This window comes from Atractosteus spatula, chromosome 7 (assembly GCF_055471065.1).
Source record: "Atractosteus spatula isolate fAtrSpa1 chromosome 7, fAtrSpa1.hap1, whole genome shotgun sequence".
Classification (NCBI taxonomy): domain Eukaryota; kingdom Metazoa; phylum Chordata; class Actinopteri; order Semionotiformes; family Lepisosteidae; genus Atractosteus; species Atractosteus spatula.
In genome coordinates this window covers 60,205,696-60,229,277 of record NC_142712.1, presented here as the reverse complement: position 1 = coordinate 60,229,277, position 23,582 = coordinate 60,205,696, and the positions used below count along the sequence as shown (strand labels likewise).

Below are 23,582 nucleotides of genomic sequence, written 5' to 3'. Positions count from 1 at the left end.
GAAATACAGGTGTCAAGATGGATCCCCTGATGTGTTAAGAAAAGTATTTTTTTAAAGGAGTACTGGGTTTTAAAGGCTTTCACTGTATCATTTGTAAACATAAAACCTCATAAAGCCTATGAATTAACACTTATTTTATGCCCTATGACTGTCAAACTGCCTAAAAATCTTCCTTCCTTCATCTTTGCACAGCTTAGTTAGACCGGAAAGATCCAACAAGGCCAATGAGCCACTCGTTACCCTTGTCTGGAAAGGTTTCTTACAGGCACTTTGGTCCAGTTAAAGTTTCAGGGGTGTCCTCATGTCGATGTTGATTTAATAAGCGTTTATTATGTAAACTTTTTTTTTCTAGAATGCTGCTAAGCAGGCTGCAGCAGCTGCTACCCAGACCATCGCTGCATCCCAGAATGCAGCAGCATCCAACAAGAACACGGCCGCTCACCAGCAGCTGGTCCAGAGCTGCAAGGTACTGGAGACGCAGGCGGGGGGGTCTGGTGCAGAAGGAACAGGGCATGTGCTCTGTACAGCTCATGCACTAAAGACCTTGAGCTTTGGCATTTCTAGCTACAGAGACTGTCATTTACAGTCAGAAAGATGAGGTGTGCACAAAAAAAGGAGGAGCAAATGGGTTGCTTTTGACTTGTACCTTTCTAGTTTATCCAGCCCAGCTACAGTATTTATAGACATTGCTTAAAAGTGTAGCACATAGAGTCTTTTGAAATACATAGTTTTTCCAATATTGGAAAAACCTGCTAATTTTTTGTTCCATTTTTAGGCATCTGGGTGTATTCTGTAAACATCCAAATAAGATAAGATCACTTTATTGGCCATATACCATTTCTTGTATGACGAATTTGTCTTTTCGAATACCCCAACTTGCTCTCCATGAGACACACAGACGGGGAGAGAGAAGCTGGGGGTCAGAGCGCAGGGTCAGCCATTTACACGGCGCCCCTGGAGCAGTTGGGGTTAAGGGCCTTGCTCAGGGGCCAACGGAGTAGGATTCCTCTGCCGGCCTCGGGATATGAACCGGCTACCTTCTAGCCACAGGCGCAGATCATTAGCCACAGAGCCACCTCCCCGCCCCCACAGAGCCACCGAACCCCACCACCGAAATGCACCAATAACAATGAGTCTGTAACTCAGTGTGGTTGCGTTAATCACATTGAAGCTGACCTGCGGGGCTGTGTTCTGTGACTATGCAGGCTGTTGCAGACCACATTCCCCAGCTGGTTCAGGGTGTGAGGGGGAGCCAGGCCCAGTCAGAGGACCTCAGTGCCCAGCTCGCACTCATCATCGCCAGCCAGAACTTCTTACAGGTACTGTGGCTATGGGTCCTGCGTATGCAGCACAAGCCAGATGATTCATGAGCAGATGGATAGCAGCAGACAGAATAAGTACATCAACACCTCCCCTAACAAATCTTTATCATTGTCGCCTGTCTTGGTAATTTTAGGTGAGTGCTAAAATAAATGTAAAAGCTCTATTTATATGCAGTTCATGATGCACACAGACATGTTTGTCTAGATCTTTCCAGCTTGACGAACGCAAGCACATTTCTCCCCGTCTACTCCCATGTGACTAACAGACCTGGAACAGTCTGGCGTACACCTGTAATCATTTCTACAGGTTGCGTTTCTCGGGAATGTGTCTTGCTGCAATGAAGCAAAGATAACTCTGCGTTCTGCTGTTTCAAAGCCTGGAAGTCGAATGGTGACGTCTGTAAAATCCGCTGTCCCAACCGTAACTGACCAGGCTGCAGCAATGCAGCTGGGCCAGTGCGCCAAGAACCTGGCCACCTGTCTGGCTGAGCTGAGGACTGCAGCACAGAAGGTACAGGGAGAGTGACCGAGGCTGAAGCCCTTTTTGTTTCATCCTTAATGGATGTTTTTGTAGTCCTGAAAGAATGTATTTGATTGATTTTTTTATTTTTTCCATCTTATCTTTGGCTTTTTTTTAACCTGAGCGTGCAATTCATTGTACTCCTTTTCTTTGAATGAATCCTGTTGTTTATTTAATCATCTCGATTTTTTAAACCATGTGGGATACAGTTTTTTTTTAGCATTGGTGTTGTGTTTTTTTGATTCAATTAAAACCTAAGCACAAAACTCCAAAGAGTGAAGGAATGTGTTTTGTTGCGCTTGTCGTCGAGGCCCACGAGGCCTGTGGTCCGATGGAGATCGAGTCGGCCCTCACTGCGGTTCAGACCCTGAAGAATGAACTCCAGGATGCCAAGATGGCTGCTGCCGAAGGACAGTTAAAACCTCTTCCAGGAGAGTCGGTAAGTGTGTTTTTGAATAATTGATCCAAGACCACCACAGGCACGTACTGCAGACAAAGCAGGAATTTTCTTTGGACTTAAAAAAAAAACACTAAAATGGCATTGTGGGGTTGTTCCTTTATTGTGTGGTGAGCTAATCTGCAATGTCATCCCTTCAAAAAGAAGTCACGACCCTGAGCCTGTACAGCATATCATTTCATATGGATGAATTAGTGAAAATCCTCAACCAGTAAAAATTTTTTCTTGAATCATCACATATATTTAATTGTACGTCACCATGAGCTGATGTTTAAAAAAAACACGCCTTTTGCATAATAGAGTTTTTAATGGAGCAGCACCAGGGCAAGATCAGGAAGTGAAAAGAAAGGCACCGCGCTGACGGCTGTGTTTTCGTATGTTGTGTGCAGCTGGAGAAGTGCGCTCAGGACCTGGGAAGCACGTCCAAGGCCGTGGGGTCATCGATGGCACAGCTGCTGACGTGCGCCGCGCAGGGCAATGAGCACTACACGGGTACGGCCCTGTTAGTGCCCCTCAGACACGCGCAGGCCAGGCTGGAGGCAGCAGCTCTAATTATTCCTTCGTTTCATAGTTGTGGTCTCTGACGACATTTGCATTTTGTATGCTAATATAAATCCCGAGGCAACTGCTATCATTTACAAATGATTTTTTTCCGTCTATCTTTATCTGTATTATCTTGAGACATGTCTCCTGCAGAGGAATGGATGTTGGCATCTATAAACATTTCATCTCTTAAATTGGGCTGTTAAGAAAACACGAAGCCCCCGTTACAAAGATTAAAAATGAGTTCTTTATGTTTAGGCTTGTTTCCTCCTGTAAGTCTGCCTTTCTGGAAGTCTTCCTCTCTCTCTCACAAGGGTTAACTCCCATGGTCTATGGTCTCTGTGTACAAGGGAGGGCAATAAGCTAGTGGTCTCTTGGAAGTCAAGCAGTTGCTTTGCATTACAAAGTGGGTGTAGATAGGGGTTATATTTTATACATTAAAGTTGCTGTTAGTGTCCATTTTTCTGCATTTGTGCGCACAGAGTTGCAGTTTACAAAGGAATGACAGTGAGGGTAATCCACTGCCTAATTAGTTTAAGCTGCCAACAGGGGACAGTCCCAAACTGAGCAGAGACACGTGCTCGAGGAACTGATTACTCATCCGCTGGTTAGGAAGATCAGCAGCTAATCCATTTCTCTATTAAATGTATTAGTCTCGATTTTAAATAAAAGCAGGCTACAGTGCTTTAACACAGCTTGGTTACCACACGGTGCAGGCTTTATTTTGTGGAATGAGTTCTTTTTCCAATTAGGATGGATGGATTTTGCTTTATTGGTCCCTTGATTTGAAAGCTTGAATTTACACCAGAGCCTAGGGTAATACTTTCTTCTCATTAATCTTATTTTCAATACATTTAGCATGCCATTAGCATGTATTACTGGATAATGGAAATTGCCCAGTTCCTCCGGCTTTGAATATAGTACATAAAGGTCACATCCCCACTGGTGCCTCATTTTGCTATCCAACTTGTTTCTTTGAAGAAAAGAGATTCTTTTTTTTTTTACTGTGATGTTCCGTTGACTGAGGCATAAAAAAAAACCCATGAAGGAGATTGTCAGTTTGAGTGTTTTTATACTTTCGCTCATCCTTCAAATCATCGGAACAAAGGCTGCCGACTTTTAAATATCACCTATGAGGAACACTTTCCACTTGGCACTGTTCACCTGACTGTCTTCTCCAATTGTCAGACCTTAGACATCACCCCCAACTTGTCCTGTGTGGCATAAGAAGATCTTTATGTGGCTTTTTTCTTTGAAGTTTTTGTTTTTTTTCCCCTTGGTCTAATAAACAAAAACTGAACTAGATTTTAAATGAAAGTCAGTGATACTCGTCTAAATTAAAGAGAAAGTATTTGTCAAACTTGGAGAATGGCGGATTTTTAGCCACTAGTTAGTGTACGGTGCTTGATTACCAAACTGGAGATCATGTCTATACGTGTTTTAGTTTTCACGTTTCGCCACATTACAAGATTAGCTTTTTACACCAGAAAGCAATTTATTTAAAATCGAGAGTGATTGTAAAAATTAGGCATGGACAGTAGCTAGCAGAAGGTGTGGGAAAATGTGAAAAATTAACCTTTTTTCCAGGAATGAATGCTTAGACACTGGTTGGATACAGGAAAGGTGGCGCTGGACCAACTAGGCAGGTTAGAAATGTGTCCTAATGTCCTGTAACACCTGTGTAGGTGTTGCCGCCAGGGAGACGGCGCAGGCGCTCAAGACTCTGGCCCAGGCGGCCCGCGGAGTCGCTGCCTCCACCATGGACCCCCAGGCCGCGGCGGCCATGTTGGACTCGGCCAGGGACGTGATGGAGGGCTCCGCCATGCTGATCCACGAGGCCAAGCAGGCCCTGGTCTCCCAGGGCGACGCCGAGAGCCAGCAGAGACTGGCACAGGTGGGCAGGCGTCGACGTCCCTATTAAAGGTTTAATGAACATTTTGCGTGTTTACAGTACAATAGTTTTCCTCTGCACTTTTTTTGGGGGGGGATTTTAGTAAACTCCAGCACATTGTATGATTTTAATAGGCCAAGATCCAGTATAGTGAAAATAATGTGTTTTAATAATAAAGAATAGTAAATAACTGTAAATAATAGTGACAAAGTTGTCACTCCTTAGTTTGCTGTAATAAATAGTGGCACCATCATGTTCCGGTTATACAAGACAAAAATGGAAAATAAAATAATTAAAGTAAGCGCTGGGGTGACCATGCTTGATTTTCACAAGGAGTCGCCCTGATCATATGAATACCACATGGTGGCATGTGGTTGTCTTGAGGACAAAGATTTTCATCCCCTTTTCCTGACCAGAAAAATCTCCTGATATCAGTCTGGTTGAAAACTGTTGGAAACAGTAGTTTGACTGTGTACACAGGTACTGTAACAGCGTGAATGAGCGAACGTGTCGTTAACATGCCGATAGCATGTCGTTAGCCTCCTTTCATTTTGCTGCGTTATGCATTTAAAAAAAGTTTTACAGTTCTTGATCTTAAAATATATCAGAATTCTACCCCTGACTTGTTTTAAAAATTGCGATTTGTTTTTTTTTTCCACTTTTTATTCATGGATTTTCAGTTTCAGTTTTCACCTTGGTTATTAGGGTATGCAAATCTATAGGTGCTGAAAAAAGCTTGCATGTTTAGGGCATCGATGTTTCCAAAGAAGGAAATCTTTTTCGAGTTATTCAATGCTGTGTATCTTAATAAAGAGACGTTCTTATATTATTTTAACTATTTTATTAACTACACAGATCACGCCCTTACACCATACAGTATATTCCCACCTTCTACTCTCCCGTTCTGTTGTCTCGCGATGTCTACTCACTATACTACATTCAACAAGCATATGAAGCCTCTTTGTATAACAGTCTAAAAGGTATAAAAAAGGGAAACTTTTTTTGTACTGTTTTTTAATATACCCAACACTTTTCTCCACAGTTTGGGAGTGTCCTGTTAATGCAACACCTTGGTAATAAGTAGCTCCTGTAATGTCTACTAGAGTGAGACCTAATACCCATTTATCTCTTCTTAATAACAATTAATGAGCCGTTTTCATACAACTGTAGCAATGCGGGAGTGGAAGGAGCCGCGACGAGAACCGGTAAAAGCTTCCCAGTACAGCTGAGTAAAGCGTCGCTGTACCATTGTGTAGAGCGGCCCCCCCAGGCTGAACTTACCCTATCGCTTGGCGGCGGGGACCAGACTGGACTTGCCGCATCTAACGGGGTCCAGTCTGGGAGAGCAGGCAGGGGGAGCACATGGCCCAGGTAGAATCTCAGCTTGTGGAAGAAGGTCAGCTTGCCCCAGTACAGATGCCGAACAGGACAGGCGAAAAGAAAAAAAGTAAAAATGATGGAAAAAAATGATGGCCTTATGCTCGGGTGTTTTTAAAGAGCCTTCACAGTTGTGGCTTCTAAGGTAGCGATTCGCCCTTCATACAAGGCTCAGCCTCCACACTGAACTTTTTCAAGGACATTATTATTATTATTATTATTATTATTATTATTATTATTATTATTATTAACTGTTCATCAGATAAGAGGAGGCATATAGAAAGAGTCAACTGCGTTTTTCAGTAAAACTGTAGTAGAGTGCACAAATATTTATGTGAGACAGTACATTCCTTAGCTTTGTGCTTAATAGGTTGAAATTTGTAAATTGGCCATTCCTCATGTATCCTGCAAGTGTGAATTGCCTTGTATTTAAACAGTCTTCTGTGTTTTCCACTATTAAACCTGCCTACTTTTATTACCATTAGTTTTCTAATTTATTGAAATATATCTAATTTTGTTCCTTTTTACATTCTCATGGTCAAAGTTGCTCTGACACGTTTTCTAGTTTCAATAACACAAGAGCAAGATTCCTGTTTTCACTACAGGCCTTCAGGGAAACAAACATATCAAGCAGAGCGTTTTTGGATCAGAAGTGTAAATTGGGCATGTCAAGCTCAGCTCTGTTTTTCTGCCATCTGCATTTTAAAACTTTATTTCAGTTCTGAGGCGATGCATTCTGATATGTCTTCTGAGAGAGCTAATTGTCATGCCTTTGTCTCAAAGGTGAGAAATTTGTAAAAGCCAAAGAATTAAGCTCTACTATAGATTGAAAAAAGTAAATGTACTGTATTACTACACATACATAATTTATACAGTATGATATAAACAGCTGAATAAACGCTTTACAATGCAAAACTTTACATTGGTGTAATATTTTGTATTATCAGTAGTCCCTATTATTTTCAGGTGATTATCATGTAATTGAGAATCTGATACCCTGATATCCCCAGTTTGCAAATGACAGTTACCTAGTCTTGGATAGAAGTTTTTGAAAGTGAGCTTGAAATTCAATTCTTGGGTTGTGCAAGCATGTTCATGGGTGACAAGACAAGCTGTGGTTTGACATTTCTGTTTGTAACTTTACGGGTTTTCTCCTCCGCCTAAATTTTTTAAAGTTTTGGCAAACGTGTGTAGCTTTCATCATATTTAGTTTTGAAATGATTAGTAGCTTGAGCTCAGATTTCAATTAAGACATGCAGCTTGTATTGACGTCTACATTTCTTGTTTTTCAGGTGGCAAAGGCTGTGTCCCACTCGCTGAATAACTGTGTGAACTGTCTGCCGGGGCAGAAGGATGTGGACATGGCCTTGAAAAGCATTGGAGAAGCCAGCAAGAAGCTCCTGGTGGATTCTGTGAGTTCAGCAGGACCATTCACGCTTGCTCAGCACGGAGCTGTTCCGTCTCAGAAATAAGAGCCCTAGCCACAACTTCATGTTGCTGCCATGATTGTCCCAAACGTCTCAGAACCGTTAAATTACCTGTCAAATTAGTTACCAAGTAATGACTACCAGTTAATAATATATCCAGTAGACATTTTTGTAAAGAATGCCATATACAAATAGAATTTTAAGGGTATTTTTCCCAACATAGAAAGCGAAACTCAGGGTTTTGGTGTTGATTAGGCCTCAGATCAAATCGAAGATGGTAACCTTGCCTTCTGACTCATCCTACAGCTGCCCCCCAGCACTAAGTCCTTCCAGGAAGCCCAGAGTGAATTGAACCAGGCTGCTGCCGATCTCAACCATTCGGCTGGGGAGGTGGTCCATGCTTCCAGGGGCACCAGCAGCGAGCTGGCTGTAGCTTCTGGGAAATTCAGTGAGGACTTTGATGAATTCCTGGATGCTGGGATTGAAATGGCAGGCCAGACCCAGGTAATCCAACATTGATGTGCTGGCCTCTTTGAGCTGAATTCACAATGAACCTCTTCGTTAACATCAACAGAGTCATTTTGCCTTTAGTTAAGTATCGTGAGCATAAATCCAGTACATTAGTAGAAGATGGTCTGTCTCAGTATAACCATGAATTGATTGCATTGTATAGTATGTTATGATAATTGATTCATACATTTTAACAGGTTTATTCAGAAATGCTATTGTCTGCTTAAGCCTTAATAGGATCTTAATTCTCTAGTTCTGCAAAATTGTTAATAAAGAAAATGGTTGCTGGGTCATGACTGACATCACCACAGGTGATGGCTGTTAGCTGCGGAAATGTTGAAAAAAGCACTAGCACAGAAGAATGGGAGGGAAGAATCAGTTGCACATCTGGACAGCTCCGATGAATGGGATGCCTGTGCCTGGCACTGAGGACAGATCGGCCTTGATAGAGAACTGATGAGACAAGAAAACCATTCTAGAAGAATGCCACGTTGACGCATGTGACTCCAGCATTGCCCGAGCTCAGAGCCCAAAACCACGTGCCTGAGGGTGACCTCTTGAACAAGTGAGACTGCCACAGGGGCAGGAGGAGTGGGAGCTCCATGCTGCAGTATGGTTCCTGACTTGGTGCCCAGTCAGCAGTGTAAAGGCCTTGTTTTCAACATGTAATTGTGTTTCACCTTCTTAGTGCAAGGAGGACCAGATCCAAGTCATTGGAAACCTGAAGAACATTTCCATGGCTTCCAGCAAACTGCTTTTAGCTGCCAAGTCCCTCTCAGTGGACCCTGGAGCACCCAATGCCAAGAACCTTTTGGCAGCAGCAGCAAGGTATGGCTCTAAATAATTAACATTATAGCTGCATGCTGATACCGTTTATGGTTTCAGAGCAGTGTAGGTTTCGACAATGGTCCAGTTTCTGTAAAAAGTGCCCGTCTAGCAATAATCTGACGTGTCTTAATTATTGCAGCCTTGTGTATTTTCATTCCAGTTTGTCAGCACTTTGCATCAAATGGTAACTCTTTGTTTTAATGTACAGTAGTGCACTACATTCGGCCTACACAGTGGTATTTCTTGATGCAAAACTGGAAGCTCTTTTTATTAGCCGCTCTGAAGTGTAAAGTCTGTTCTTTTCCTCTGCTGTAATTGGACTGTATGGAACAGTGGTCATGGATTTTCTGTGCCCATTGATGCTGAAAAGCTTCCTTTTTGGAAGTAAGAGGAGTGTTTGTACTTGATTAAATGTACTCACTTTAAATTGCACAGAAGCAAGCTTTGTGCCATACCAGTGTGGTTTCTGTGGAGTCAGGCTGAGTGATCTGTTTGAGCCCTGGTGTTACCCTTGTGTTTCAGAGCAGTGACGGAGAGCATAAACCAGCTGATCACACTGTGTACCCAGCAGGCGCCAGGGCAGAAGGAGTGTGACAATGCTCTGCGAGAACTGGAGGTACAGTAATTCTAGTTTCTGTCAAACCTGTGCAGAAGTGTGCTTTTTTTTTCCAATAAATCAGTTATAACTTAAAATGGATTATATCACGTGCTCCCCCTTCAAATACCACTGCCACTGTGAATTAGTGGGAGAGAGCTACATGATTATGATGCTGGATTTTCATACTCTGCCAGCTGGAATTTCCTTCAGTCCTTCTGGAATATGTCTTGTGCGGTGCATTTCCATTTGCAAATATTCTGGCCGTGGAATAGAACATCAGCTTTTTACAGGACAAAAGGATGCATTCTGGAACCCTCTTTTGCAACACAAAATGTATTATTAAGTTAGCCCCTCGCACGTTTGTTTAAAAACTCATTTTAATTAATACACACAGTGTGCTATGCCGTACTGGAGATAATTGTACGTTGTATTGACTGGTTCCCTACCTCCTTGTGCTCAATATCGCTTCCTCTGTGATCATCACTTGACTGCGTGGCTTGTAATGGCTGACCTGTGCTGCTTTGCTTTAAGAATACCCATCACTCTGTGAAGAAAACTTCCAGATGTCCAAAATATGAAATGCATGTTAACAAAAGACTGCTTTCTGATGCGAGGCTGTGCCAAATACTCTAAATCTCTCATTCACCTCTCTGCAGCGTATTTTTACTTTGGCTTCATTTGGGGCTTAGCGAAAATATTTTGAATCCTTAGTTACAGTGAACGTTACTGCAGTAACAACTGTTCCCAATCAATGCAGACGATTACAAGATGATGAAGAATATAGCATTGCTGGAATTCTTCCTGTAGACATTTTATTATGTGGTTTTTTTAATAAATATTTTTTTTCTGTGTTATGACTACCAAAATGTAATCTGTGCTGCTCTTATCCGCTTTTCAGGCTGTGAAGGGAATGCTTGATAACCCTAACGAGCCCATCAGCGATCTCTCCTACTTCGACTGTATTGAAAGTGTGATGGAGAACTCCAAGGTAGAAACGTGCAGAAGCTGATTTTAAAACCGTAGATAACTGGAAATACCCGCCTTGTTGTTTTTTTTCTTTGTTTTGTTTCAACCTTTGATATGCATTTTACTTTGAGGCTGTGCAGTCGTGATCCCTATTTGTCTTTTCACAGGTTCTCGGAGAGTCAATGGCAGGCATTTCTCAGAACTGCAAGACGGGGGACCTGCCAGCGTTTGGGGAGTGTGTCAGTGTGGCTTCCAAAGCCCTGTGTGGGTTGACCGAGGCCGCTGGTCAGGTAAGGCCCTGGTCAGCTGCAGATATGGTATCTTTTCATGCAGGGATTCTGCTTTTAGATAAGATAAGATCACTTTATTAGCCATATACAATTTTCTTGTATTAGGAATTTGTCTTTTACATACCCCAGCTTACTCTCCAAGAGACTCACAGACAGGGAGAGAAGCTTGGGGTCAGAGCGCAGGGTCAGCCATTGTACAGCACCTGGAGCAGCTGGGGTTAAGGGCCTTGCTCAGGGGCCCAACGGAGTAGGATTCCTCTGCCGGCCGCTGGATACGAACCGGCAACCTTCCAGCCACAGGCACAGATCCTTAGCCACAGAGCCACGCTCCGCCCCTTAAGGAGTTTAATATTAAACTTTACACAGTGCCTTTAAAACCAATTTCTTACAGTAAGGAAAATAATTAAAGGAGATAACAATGTAGTAAAAGAGGGCAGACATGGATATCTTTTAAGTAAAATCTTTTCTGAAGATTTGAGTCTGGATTTTAAAGCTTTCAGTGAAGGTGACTCTGATATCCTTGGAGATAGAATTCCAGGGCTTTTGAGCATATAATTTGTTTTGTTCATTGCATTAAATGAATTTATTAGTTTTGAGAAAGGCGTCTACAGCTCATTTTTTTCCTGTCACAGGCATGTTATGTTTGTGAACCTCTATGTTTACATTTTGCCCTGCTGTCCCCAGCATTAATGACAGGCCCTTCAAGCCCCCGTGATATTAGTAGAGGATTTAACCTGATTTAATATTATGATTAAGAGACCCAGATATCAGTGATATCAACGGTATCCCTATTAAAAAGCAAGGCCTCTAGAAATAGAAAAGCTGTTTAACTGGAAATAACTTAGAGACGGCACTGCTGGAGTTCATGTTATATATGAGACCCCTTCCCTGAAATAGTATCCATATCTTCTCTAAGCTTGAGTGGGCATTTAAAAGCTTTCTAACAGGCAGGGCATTTTAAAGGGTGTTGTTAAAGGTGGATGGGTTGAGTTAATTTCCTTTATTCACATCCACTTGATAAAACAAACTGGATTGTACTTACACTCTTTGGAAAAGGAAAACGAATTCCAGTCCACCGAGCAACATTTATATTATTGTTGCCTACCATGCTTTGCTCTAAATCTTTTCTTTTTCCATCACACTTTTCTTTTGGAGTATCAGCTTTTTACTTTGTCGTATTGCAGCTCATCCTGCTGTAATCCTGCATAGCTGTCTGGCAGTCTTTAGCATGATGTGTGGAAACAAATTGTGATATCTGTTGTCTGGCATATCGTTCACACAGCTAATAGTGTAAATGGCGTAAACACGTGTTTCTTTCAGGCGAGGCTGTTCAAATTTCAGAACAAGGGAAGGGCATTGGTCTGGTTATTTCTACAGCACCCCCTGCCAACCCAAGAGCCTTACCTGGGGCAGGGGGGGGGGGGTCAGAAAAGGCTGCTTCTGGAGTTTGCTTTACTCCTCCTTTTGTGCTTTTTTTTCTTTTAGGCTTCATATCTGGTTGGTGTGTCTGACCCCAACAGCCAGGCAGGCCATCAGGGCCTTGTGGATCCCATCCAGTTTGCACGTGCAAACCAGGCTATTCAGATGGCCTGTCAGAATCTGGTGGACCCAGCGAGCAGCCCCTCTCAGGTGAGTGGAAGGGGGGGTCCAGAAAGTATGAAGACCCATACAATGGAACTTTTCAGGACATGTGTTCAAGTGGTTTACAAGCCAAGATCAATAATACTGCACCTATTAAGTCTTCTTAAAGAGCAGCACAGACCAGCTCAAGGCACAGCAATTTGAACAGATGTATGTGCTTGGCAGGTGTTGTCTGCAGCCACTATTGTAGCCAAGCACACCTCCGCCTTGTGCAATGCCTGTCGCCTCGCCTCCTCCAAAACTGCCAATCCTGTGGCCAAGAGACACTTTGTGCAGTCAGCGAAGGAGGTGGCAAACAGCACCGCCAATCTTGTCAAAACAATCAAGGTAAGTGGTCTTCTAACGAAAGCCTACTGAAGTGACCACAGCACTGCTGTATACTGCTATACAATAGAGGATCTTTGTTTTGCTACTGTATGTGTCACAATCATAGCGCCCCTCAGCCGCTGCGCTTGGTGGCTAACATCATTAATCTAATATGATGTAAAGTAAGCAATTTTAGAAATACTGATAATTCATCAGTTATTACCTAACCACCCAGCCAGGAATTGCCAATTAGCTTGTAGAAGACTCAGCTCTCCAGCAGCAGGTGATGGGCTCCTCCAACACACCCACCTACAGAGCTATTAGCCGAGAGGAGTAGAATGTCACATCTCTCGATGACGTCACTGCCAGCTCGCAGGTGTCTGACTCATAATGCCAAGCCTGTGCAGGTAGTGATCAGCCTGTGGCTCTAAGCCACCCATGGAGTCCCACTCACTGTCTCTGAGATGCATCTCTTTAACTGGCTTTGGCCATGTATTTTTCCTCATTTACACTATAGCATAGCTACATGTCACCTCAGCTGTCACTCCCCGAATGTTTTTTTGTTCAAGTGAGGTTTTGGTATTTGTTCAGTTTGTGGAATAATTCGACAAGCTGCCTTCTAACAGTTCCTCAATTTTGTAACGGATTTCCAGAACACTGCTGGAATTTAAAAAAGCAAGATAGGACGCCTTGTTTAATGTCTGCTTTCTTTCACCTGTCTCTTTCCATAGTGGCATTCAGGTCCAATGTCCTTTGGAAGGTGTTAGACATTGGCTTGTTGCGGTCATCGCTGAATGTAGTTTATTTCACTGATTCTTCAGAATAGTTCACTTCACCATCACAGAGCTGTTTCCTTTGTGTGGTGATAAAAAGCAGAAGCAGCGCGGTGAAGAGTTTTGGTTTCCTCAGGCTCTGGACGGGGATTTCTCAGAAGAGAACCGTGACAAGTGCCGGGTTGCCACCACACCCCTCATAGAGGCTGTGGAGAACCTGACGGCGTTCGCCTCCAATCCGGAATTCGCCAGCGTTCCGGCACAGATCAGTAACGAGGTAACTGTGTGTGTTTAGGACTCCCGACGAAAAATTTTGTGTTTTCAGCTCCCCTTTAAATAAGGTAATGTTGATGGCAGCTGCAGTGATCGAGTGTTTTTACAGTCAAGTTTCCATTCCTTTGGCTAGAGGATCGTTTTTCAGGTTCGGTAATTTGCTCTGCTTATTTACATAAAGTGAACTCAATGTGACTATTAGTGACCTCCATGCAAAACAAATTGATTTCACGGAGACTTTGAGGCCCCTTTGAGGCAGAACAGAAATCCTTTTAGTCTGGCCTACGAGAGATTTTTCTCTTTTTTCTTTACACTGTTTTTCAAGTCTTGAGTCATCTTGGACTCAATTAGGAGTTCTGATATACAGTATGCATCTTGTAAGCATCAACAGTTTACTTCTCTGCAAGTGTTGTCGAATTTTTTCTACAACAACATTTCGGTGAGAACAAACCAAGGTTGTCATTTAGCAGTCTTTAATTCGCTTCGATCAACGTCTTCATATACCTGATGCCGACAATTCAAGATCAACTATACATGAGCAACCAAATGCAGCATTTTCAGAAGTTCCTCTCTACACTTCCAGTAAGTGTAAAAGGCAACTCTTTGTGCTTTGCATATCGGGTTTATGCATCTTAAAACGTGAATAACATTTTGAGAGTGGATCACTGCAGAATTATTACTGCATAAAGAACAACAGGGGGAAAGTGAAAAAGCGAAGTATATGAGACTTTTTCACATGCGTGTTTTGTTGTGGTATAAAAGGTTGTAAAGGTATTGGTTGTTCGCTTTTTTTGTTTTATCTCAAACAGCTATAAAAAGCCAGTCTGCCACGTGTTTTGTCTGCATTTTATACAAGAGTATAAACTGTAGACAATCTGAAGAGTATAATGAGAAACGTATAATCTTGAAGATGTTAACATGATTATTAGGAGGTAAATGAAAAAAATATCTGAGAAATGCGGTATTTGATTTTTAGCTGCTTGTCAGGGTTTTATGAATTGTATGAGATTTAGTAGTTATCCCAGTAATTTACATCGTTTCACGCAAGCCAAGAGATTTTCCAGTGCTTTAGAATTGGCACAAGTGCTTTGAATATATTGTATGTTCTGTGTTAAGTGTAATATAAACAGATTTACTATAATTTACAACAAATGCTTGATCCTTTAATTTACCATTTAATTTGCCTTTGTTGTAGCCATATACAGTACTTTGTTCTATCATTTTGAGTGATCTTTAGAGAAAGTTTTTTTTTTTACTTAATAACTACATCAGCTTCATAGCAAGTTGCAATCCCGAGCAGTGTTTGATGTATAACATACAGAGATTGTTCAATTTTAGAGGTAAGGTTTGATGATGTATTTCAATCCTCTATAAACACTTTATAGGGGTCAGCAGCCCAAGAGCCAATCCTGCGGTCTGCTAGGGCCATGCTGGACAGCTCGGCAAACCTCATAAAGACCGCCCGCTCTCTGGTCATCAACCCAAAGGATCCACCAACCTGGTCAATTCTTGCTGGCCACTCTCGGACAGTGTCAGACTCTATCAAGAGCCTGATCACATCCATCAGGTCAGTCTACTGCCTTTTCTATATTGTAAATGTTCACAAAAATAAAATGCAGCATTAATTTGGGCTACATTTCTATGCAGTTTGCTTGTTCAAGCTAACCTGTTATTCCCAGTGGCATTTCTGGGTTTTCATTCTAGGAGAATATATATCAGATCTTTTAGGAGTTGCTTTGTTAAAGAAGCAGAACACTTCTTTGGGCATTTGTCTAAAACAGCGCTTCTGTGCCCTGCTCATGATGGCTCTAGTGACTTGTGTTGCTCAGTTGGGTTCCAGTCTAATGATGATAAATCAAGGGAACAAAGTCTGGGAATCTCTAACTATAACATTCATGCAGCTCTGGCTTCAGGGACAGGCAACCTGCCTACTCGATTCTTACTGTGTCATGCCATTCCGCTTCTGTAGTTCTTGAAGTGCAAGGGATACCCAAGCTGCAGAAGTTAAGGATCCAAGTTCATTTGGGCTTAGCAGGGTCCAGAGTAGCTGAACTACTCAAGGCCCAGTTTTGAGTTCAGTTTTGAGCCCGCATTGTGCCTCTAGCCGACACTGACTAGGATCCCTCAGGCGGCAGTGCACAGGATGAGCAGTAGGGGGCAGTGCTGCCTGTGAAGTGCTGAAAGGCAAGTGGCTCCAAGATGAGCACGTTGGAGGAGTCTGCCTGCACTTCCTCATTCTCCCCTGTGAGGAGTCATGAGAATGACAGTGAAGATCAGAGCACAGATCAATGCAATTGGGAAAATCAAAGTGGTTGGGTCCAACGCTGGTGATTCTAATATACACATTGAAGTCTTAGTTGCATTAGTGCTGGCATTTTCTGTAGCTTGCTTTTTAGTGTAAACTTTAGTGTACTGCCTTACAACCCCTATGTTGCCTTTGCTCTGAGTAAATTGTCATTGCAGCATCTCAGCATAAACAGCCCATCTATCACTTGTCTAAAGTCAGCATTGCCACATCCTCCAAGATGGATTTATGCTTTGGACTCCAGATGTTAAATAGCCACAGGGAATAGCTCCACACTGTCCCCTATTTCATTTATCAGTGCAATATCCGCACTAGTTTACAGGAGGCTTGCTTTTCAAGTGTCACAAGCAAACAACTCCTTGCCCAACCTACAGCAACCTTCGAAACCTACAGATGTCATACTTTAACAGGTTAATGTAAACCCATTTTCAGGACTGCTAACAGCTAACAGTGCTCCTTCCTCTCAGCTGGCTACACTGGCAAGTAATGCCAGATTGTCAAGGCTCTGAGATACATAATCATGTTATTAATTTGGCTGCCTCTTTCTCCCCAAAGCAATTTGCACCTGTACCGATTTATGCAGCCGGGCATGGTCATTAAGCACACAAGTGTACAACAGCAGTGCCACATGGGATTTAAAACCACAGCCTTCTAGAACCTACAGATCAAGGCCATAGCCCTAACCACAACTCTGCACCGCTTCTTACAAATGTGGCAAACATCTCTGCATGCAAAAGCAACCCCACAGCCCGTACAGACCCATCTCGCAGCATGATAATGGAACAAAAGAGCAAGAATAAGAAACCTCTTGTTCTTTTTCCAGGGATAAAGCTCCAGGACAGCGTGAATGTGACTACTCTATTGACAACATTAATAAATGCATTCGGGATATTGAGCAAGCTTCTCTAGCTGCTGTGAGCCAGAATCTGCCTACGAGAGATGACATTTCCTTGGAGGTAATCAACATCAGAAGTCACCTGGAACATCCAGTAGCACTTTGATCTGTTGTTTTCTTATTTTGTATTACCTCTTATTTTTGAGGGAGACAAAATGGTATTTTGATGTTGGGATATGGTTGCTAATGAAAGTGTACATGTCAACTTATTTGACAGTTGTTAAAAATTAAAATTTAAACGTGGATTTAGTTTCATTATTAGAAAAAGTGTTGTTTTTTCTTGCTACTTAGATTAATTATAGCTTTCTCTTCCTTTTAATTCATTTCAGCTACTGTTTTTTTTCCCCTCAAACTGGGTTATGCCATTTAGTACAGTATATGCTTATCTTTTTATAAAAACAGTTATATAACAGTTAACTGTTTTATAAAAATGTAAGGCTTTTTGTCATCGGTTCATATTGCCACGTTGCTCCATAGTGTTTAAACTAAGCGAATGAGCAAACATTGATGTTTTCAGTACTGTAGTTATTGATTGCAGTTGTGCAATTTCCTGTCCCATAAGCCTTTGCAAGACCAGTTGACATCTGCAGTGCAGGAGATTGGACATCTCATTGATCCCATATCTACAGCAGCTAGAGGAGAGGCTGCCCAGCTGGGACACAAGGTACATTAAAATAAAGTGGGGATTAATATAGTAATCATCAAAAGCAACATTTTTAGCCATGGTATTATGGCTTTTGAAGAATAAAGTGGAAGGATTTTGGATATTCATCACATGTCTTGGGAATCTTTTTTTTTAATTTTTCCATTTATGACTGACCATGATGCACTAAAGAAACTTTGTTGCAAAAACAATAAATCACCTTGTTAGTGAGAGAGTCGACTGGGCACAGGTACTGAGGCTAGTTTAACCTGTTGAATGTCAACCCTGGTGAAAATCAAGATGGAAAAATGCAGAAAGGAGCCAATAGGCCTCATTTATCAAGTGAACAGTGCCTTCATGGAATATTGAAGGCTGAACTAAGTCACATTCACATTGGGTAAACACCCAAACAGTGGGGTCAAGACACCAAGTGAATCACTGTTGTGTGTACTGTTCAAGTCATTTCACATGCTAATAAGTTTTACTTGAGTTTAGATGCTTTATATGTCAGATATGCAAGTGTAAGTGCATGCTTTTTGTATTAAATTTAAGATCTAATATAAACTTCTATAAATGTAGACTGATATCAAGTTTATACAGTATTAATTGTATTACTGTATTACTCATTAGTGGTTTGTGATTGCTTCATCACTGTTTAACGTCTTGTGGGCAAAAGAAGGAGGAACCTTCAAAAATCAGAAACACAATGAACTTTGATGGAAAAATATTTTGATAAAAATAGAGCAACACTAGTCCAAGTGCCTTAAGCTATTCAAATGAGCACTTATGAAAAATGAAATGGAAGTTGTTTTGAAACAAGCTGATTTTCCTCGCTGCTCTGACTCCAGTTTCAGTTCTGTTGAGTGGGCTGAGCAACGTGTTCTTCTTTCCAGGTCACGCAGCTAGCTAGTTACTTTGAGCCTCTCATCCTGGCTTCTGTGGGCGTGGCGTCCAAGATCTTGGATCACCAGCAGCAGATGACTGTGCTTGACCAAACTAAGACCCTGGCCGAGTCTGCTCTGCAGATGCTGTACGCTGCCAAAGAAGGAGGGGGAAACCCAAAGGTATTGTTGGAACAGAGCTGATCTGAGTACCGAACCCAACCATTTCCTGTAGATTGATGCACATTATTTAATGGTAAAGATGTACTGTATAACAAAACCTGTTGAATCCATTGGAATTACATATTCCCTTGTGACTGCTTGTACAGTGTACTGGAGTCATTTATTGACTTAATTGCTTGAGGTTGTTTAAACCACAGATACCGACAATTGTGAGTACCTTGACCAGTTCTCCATTGTATTATTGGAACATCTCAACCTGTTTATATCTTTATCCAGTCTGAGCAAATGTATTTCTGTACTAAGATGATGTTAGCACTGATAGTGCGCTGTTACTGCAATGGCTGGCAAAAGGCATAACACCTTACTGGAAAATCTTCTAAAACCCTAATGGTCATGTTGTACCCATGCCCCCCTATACAAGTCAAAGTAAAAAGGTCACTTATGCAACCGTCTCTAAAGAGTTCGGAGGCCCATGTGAGCAGTGGTCAAGGTGTTTTGCTCTCTCTTGTGGTGCAGGCGGCTCACACCCATGACGCCATTGCCGAGGCAGCTCAGCTGATGAAGGAGGCTGTCGATGACATCATGGTCACGCTGAATGAAGCAGCCAGTGAAGTGGGAATGGTTGGGGGAATGGTAGACTCCATCGCAGAGGCCATGGGCAGAGTGAGTGTGCTGTGAAAATGTTAGATCAAAATACAAATTTAAGCTTTTTTTAGTTCATTGTTCAGTGGTTCTGTCAAAGGTCATCTTAATTTGACTTTCCTATGGCAGATATAGATGCTGTTGCACCCAGTAAAAACTTTCCCAGTCGATGAGATGATCATCTTGTTTACAATTCTTTAGAAAGACATTTTATTTGCTGTTTAGAGGCATGTGTTTTTGCCAGTGCTTCACAACATGTGTAGGTTTTGCTGTGAGAAAAGACCAAACCTTTTTTCGAAAAGGATTTGCACAATTAAGGCATCCTCTACGTGTCCAATTACAGTACGTGGTGGCATTTGATTTTCATCTAAATAAATGCACCGATGCTTTTAGTACATAGTCAGGGTTTCATTTTAAACCCACACCCCTGTGGTTTTTCAAGTCACAAATTTCTGTTTTGCTTTAAAAAGTCAATATACTGTAAAAGTTACTGCTGACCTTTAACGTAAGTTATCATAATGCTGTTGGAATGTTTTTGAAGATAAAGGATTTCAAGTTGTGGACTGTTTTTATGGTGAAATAACTATGTACATTGGTTAGTACTAGTGTGTTGATTTGTTTGTAAAATTTAGTAATGTCTTTAAAGTGCCTTTTTAAAAACAAATGTCTGAACAGACACAGTTTAATGTTCCCAGAGCCATTGGGATTTGGCTAAGATCCAAACCAAAAGGGTTTCCTGTTATAAATGTCAAGTAACATTTCTTTTCTCCACCACGTTAAAGTCAGATTTTTATGTGGTTTAAGTTATTACATGTGAAGTGACTTAACTGTCCATTAATATTTCATATCCTGTATTAACAGCAAAAATACTGTTTGCAAACCTTAAAATGAAGTCCGTGCACTAATATATAACCATAGGCATTCATGCAATTACATTCTCAGATTTCAGGTTTGTTGGAGTGGTAGGTAATTTCAAAATTGTTTTCAAGTTTATTTTCTTACTTTCTCTGTTATTGTGTTGCTTATGTGTGTCATTTGCTTGAGGTAAGCCAATGTTGATCCTGCGAGAGAGTGCACCATTGTGAAATTTGCGTGCACAGTCTACTTTAGCTGCCTTTGAAGGACAGTATTGAAGTGCATGTCTTCATTGCTCATCCTGTTCCCTAGCTGGATGAGGGGACACTCCCGGAACCAGAAGGTTCATTTGTGGACTATCAGACGACCATGGTGAAATACTCCAAGGCCATAGCTGTCACTGCGCAGGAAATGGTGAGGGGAACATTTTATGCTAAGTAAATTTTTTCACATTTACAATCATCTGCTACTGTATGTAGCAAAGACCATTTCTTCAAAGTTTCCGAAATAAAAAGTATAGTACATAAACGTGCAGGCTTCATTTTCAAGCCAGGGGCACAGTGATAGGGAGTAACTTGTCTGTTTCGGTCTCGTCCAGATGACGAAGTCTGTGACCAGCCCAGAGGAGCTGGGGGGCCTGGCCTCTCAGGTGACCACAGACTATGGGCACCTGGCCCACCAGGGTCGCCTCGCTGCTGCCACCGCGGAGCCTGAAGAGGTAAGGAGCCTCTTCTCACTTGAGTCGAAGCTGGTCGTGGTGAAGGTCTGGTCCTGCCCAAGTAAATTCTAACTCCAGCTGAAGTCTGCTGGTGAGTGGTATAAATCCTGATAAACAAGGTAATACAATCATTCCTTGTGTTACCTTTCTTACCTTACTATGTGGTAATTCAATAATTCCTCTACTGCCTTTCTACTGCACAGGATCTGAAACTGTACAGTAGAAAGTACAGAAGTGATTGCAACCCCAGCATTAATTTTCACCTTAGCTATAGCCTACAACAATGATGCAGTGCTCCACAAAGTACTGTATTCCAATCATTTCTAACTAGATAACTCTTGAGCTCTTGTCATGCATTTTATTGCCTTCGTTTAGGCCAAACGAACATGATCTGTAATCATCACAAACCCCTCTGTGGATATTATTCCTGTCTCCTTCTCCAGTGTGCACATTCCCACTCTCACAAGGATGTGAGTTGAATCACTTCCACTAGCCACGATTTACAGTAGGCAGTGAGAAGATTACAACTGCTTCAATTTAATCCAATTTAGATTATTTTTCTTTTTGGTCTAGATCTAGCAGATTTCACGCTCTGACACATCTGATAGGCAGTGCAACTAACACCACTACAGCCTGCTTAATTATGACATTGATGGAATGGAATCTGTATTTGATGGTGTAAAAGCTATAATGCTTTATCTTCAAGCTGTCATTGATACACTTATCACCAGTCTGCTTTAATGTCTCATCTCCTTAGTGACTTCATATTTTCAAACCCCAAAGCATAATATTGCCACTGCAATGATCCACACATTTTGAAATCTGAATTCAGAAAATCTGTGTGAATTCTGAAAATGATACAGTTGGTTTATGCAATTCAGTGTTTCAAGGTTCAGAATATACGAAAAGAAGGTCTGTATTTTTGTGTCTTGTCATTTATCATTAGAGGAGTGTACAACATTGTGTGCTGCAGGCCAGATTGAGATATAACCCTCTTTTGTGAGTCTTTTGAGCCTTTCCAGATATAACTAGAGGTGTTTTCTAAGCACACAAGAAGAAAAAGTCTCCCATGGAGACTCCACTCACGTGCCAAGCTGTTTGTCATTGCAGATCGGGTTCCAGATTAAGACGCGCGTGCAGGAGCTGGGGCACGGCTGTATCTTCCTGGTCCAGAAAGCAGGGGCCCTACAAATCAGCCCCACAGACAGCTTCACCAAGAGGGAGCTCATCGAGTGTGCCCGAGCTGTCACCGAGAAGGTGGGGCTGCAACCTGTAAAAGGGATGGCTCGTCATTAACACAAAATGGCCGTCATGCATGTTTAATGTCATCAGTACTAATTGTTGGTATGACCTCACACCTGGACTGCATATTACAAAAGTTAAGATAGACCCTTTAAGCTGGATTACTATACGATCATATGAACTAAAACGTAAATGCAGCAGGAATGTGCGGTTGATTGGTTTTGATCAAATACTTAATTTTTTTTATATTGATACTGGAACGGTATTTTTTCTAGTTTTTGTTAATGTAACTATACACTCAAGACGCTTACCACCATGAAACATCAGATGCTGTAGTTTCTCAGTATAAAAATGAGGATCCGCTGAATTAGAAGCAATGAACACTGTCTGGTAAAGATGCTAGTTTCATGTGGGTTCCTTTGTACTTTGAACAGTTTTTGACTTCTGTGAAGTTTCACATGGCAGGCTTCCTTATTCCTTGAACTCTGCAGTTACCAGGGCAGCTTTGGAAAGTGAGTCCAGATGGCAGGGCTATGCGAGGTCATGCACTTCCAGTCCTAGGGAAACAGCGCAAGCTTGGAAAATGATGATTTGTTAACAGGGAGAACAACTTTTTCCATGCAATCTAGAAAAAAAAACACCTTTGTCTTGCTGTTTGGATTTGCATCTCGCCAAGTATTGCACACCTATCTGTACCCATGATTCAGCAAAATAAGTTTCCTTGTGCTGAGAGAAGCAGGAGATGGAATATCCCGCCATCCTGCTGCGTCCACTCAACAGCGCTGCTGACTTCATTGCATTTAATGGGGAAATGCAACTTGACCTTTTCAAGCACATTCATACATTTTCAAAGCCATGTATTCAAAACTTGTACTAATTAAAGGGGGGTTATGAGGAAACCATTCTCAGTTTAGGCAAAGTGTAGTGGACTGAAAAGCTAAGTATTTAAAACGTAAGATTTTTGAGGCCCTGGTGTTTTTTTTCACGTTCTCTCCAGCAGTCCTGAATTCCATTCGGAATACAGCTTGGGCATGTATCTGCATTTCTGATTAAAACAGGGATGTTTTTCATAACTTATATCGGACAATTCCTTGTTAAAGCAAGAGGTTAGGTTAGGAAGCAGTGAATGTTGATTGATTTGTATTAGAGGGGCTCCAATGTTTGTTTGTTTTTTATGAAAGACATTTGACGGAATCTATAAAAAAGCTTTAAAGCTCTTTGTGTTATAATTTGCCACCACTGGAACCCTTTTTCTTTAAAGGAAATACCTAGCATAAGGTTCCCTATCAAAACATATATATATATATTTCCTGAATAACTTCTTTAAACCAAAAATCTCTCTGCCCTCTTCAGTAGCTTTTCTTGTTCTCAATTAGAGGCACCTACTTTTCTCTCGCTTAGTTCTGCTCTGTGGTTTACCTCATTCTCAGCCTGTGTTAACATGAATAATTTGAAGATTTGTATGTAAGAAGAATTGAACCTTGAAGCTCATTTTG

At 41.7% G+C, this 23,582-nt stretch overlaps 1 protein-coding gene across 1 annotated transcript in view; it reads left to right on the top strand.

The window, feature by feature from the left end:
* The window catches only part of LOC148831550 (talin-2), a 140,244-nt gene that overhangs the window by 101,534 nt on the left and 15,128 nt on the right, over positions 1-23,582 (top strand). The window contains exons 23-45 of the mRNA XM_088921607.1: positions 353-466; positions 1,206-1,319; positions 1,699-1,833; positions 2,153-2,281; positions 2,689-2,791; positions 4,528-4,736; positions 7,403-7,522; positions 7,844-8,041; positions 8,736-8,875; positions 9,398-9,491; positions 10,372-10,461; positions 10,607-10,729; positions 12,215-12,358; positions 12,536-12,697; positions 13,586-13,726; positions 15,108-15,289; positions 16,851-16,983; positions 17,485-17,586; positions 18,459-18,629; positions 19,146-19,292; positions 20,439-20,540; positions 20,725-20,844; positions 21,955-22,101. Coding sequence (XP_088777733.1) covers positions 353-466; positions 1,206-1,319; positions 1,699-1,833; positions 2,153-2,281; positions 2,689-2,791; positions 4,528-4,736; positions 7,403-7,522; positions 7,844-8,041; positions 8,736-8,875; positions 9,398-9,491; positions 10,372-10,461; positions 10,607-10,729; positions 12,215-12,358; positions 12,536-12,697; positions 13,586-13,726; positions 15,108-15,289; positions 16,851-16,983; positions 17,485-17,586; positions 18,459-18,629; positions 19,146-19,292; positions 20,439-20,540; positions 20,725-20,844; positions 21,955-22,101 — 3,120 coding nt within the window. The remainder of the gene's footprint in view (positions 1-352; positions 467-1,205; positions 1,320-1,698; positions 1,834-2,152; positions 2,282-2,688; positions 2,792-4,527; positions 4,737-7,402; positions 7,523-7,843; positions 8,042-8,735; positions 8,876-9,397; positions 9,492-10,371; positions 10,462-10,606; positions 10,730-12,214; positions 12,359-12,535; positions 12,698-13,585; positions 13,727-15,107; positions 15,290-16,850; positions 16,984-17,484; positions 17,587-18,458; positions 18,630-19,145; positions 19,293-20,438; positions 20,541-20,724; positions 20,845-21,954; positions 22,102-23,582) is intronic.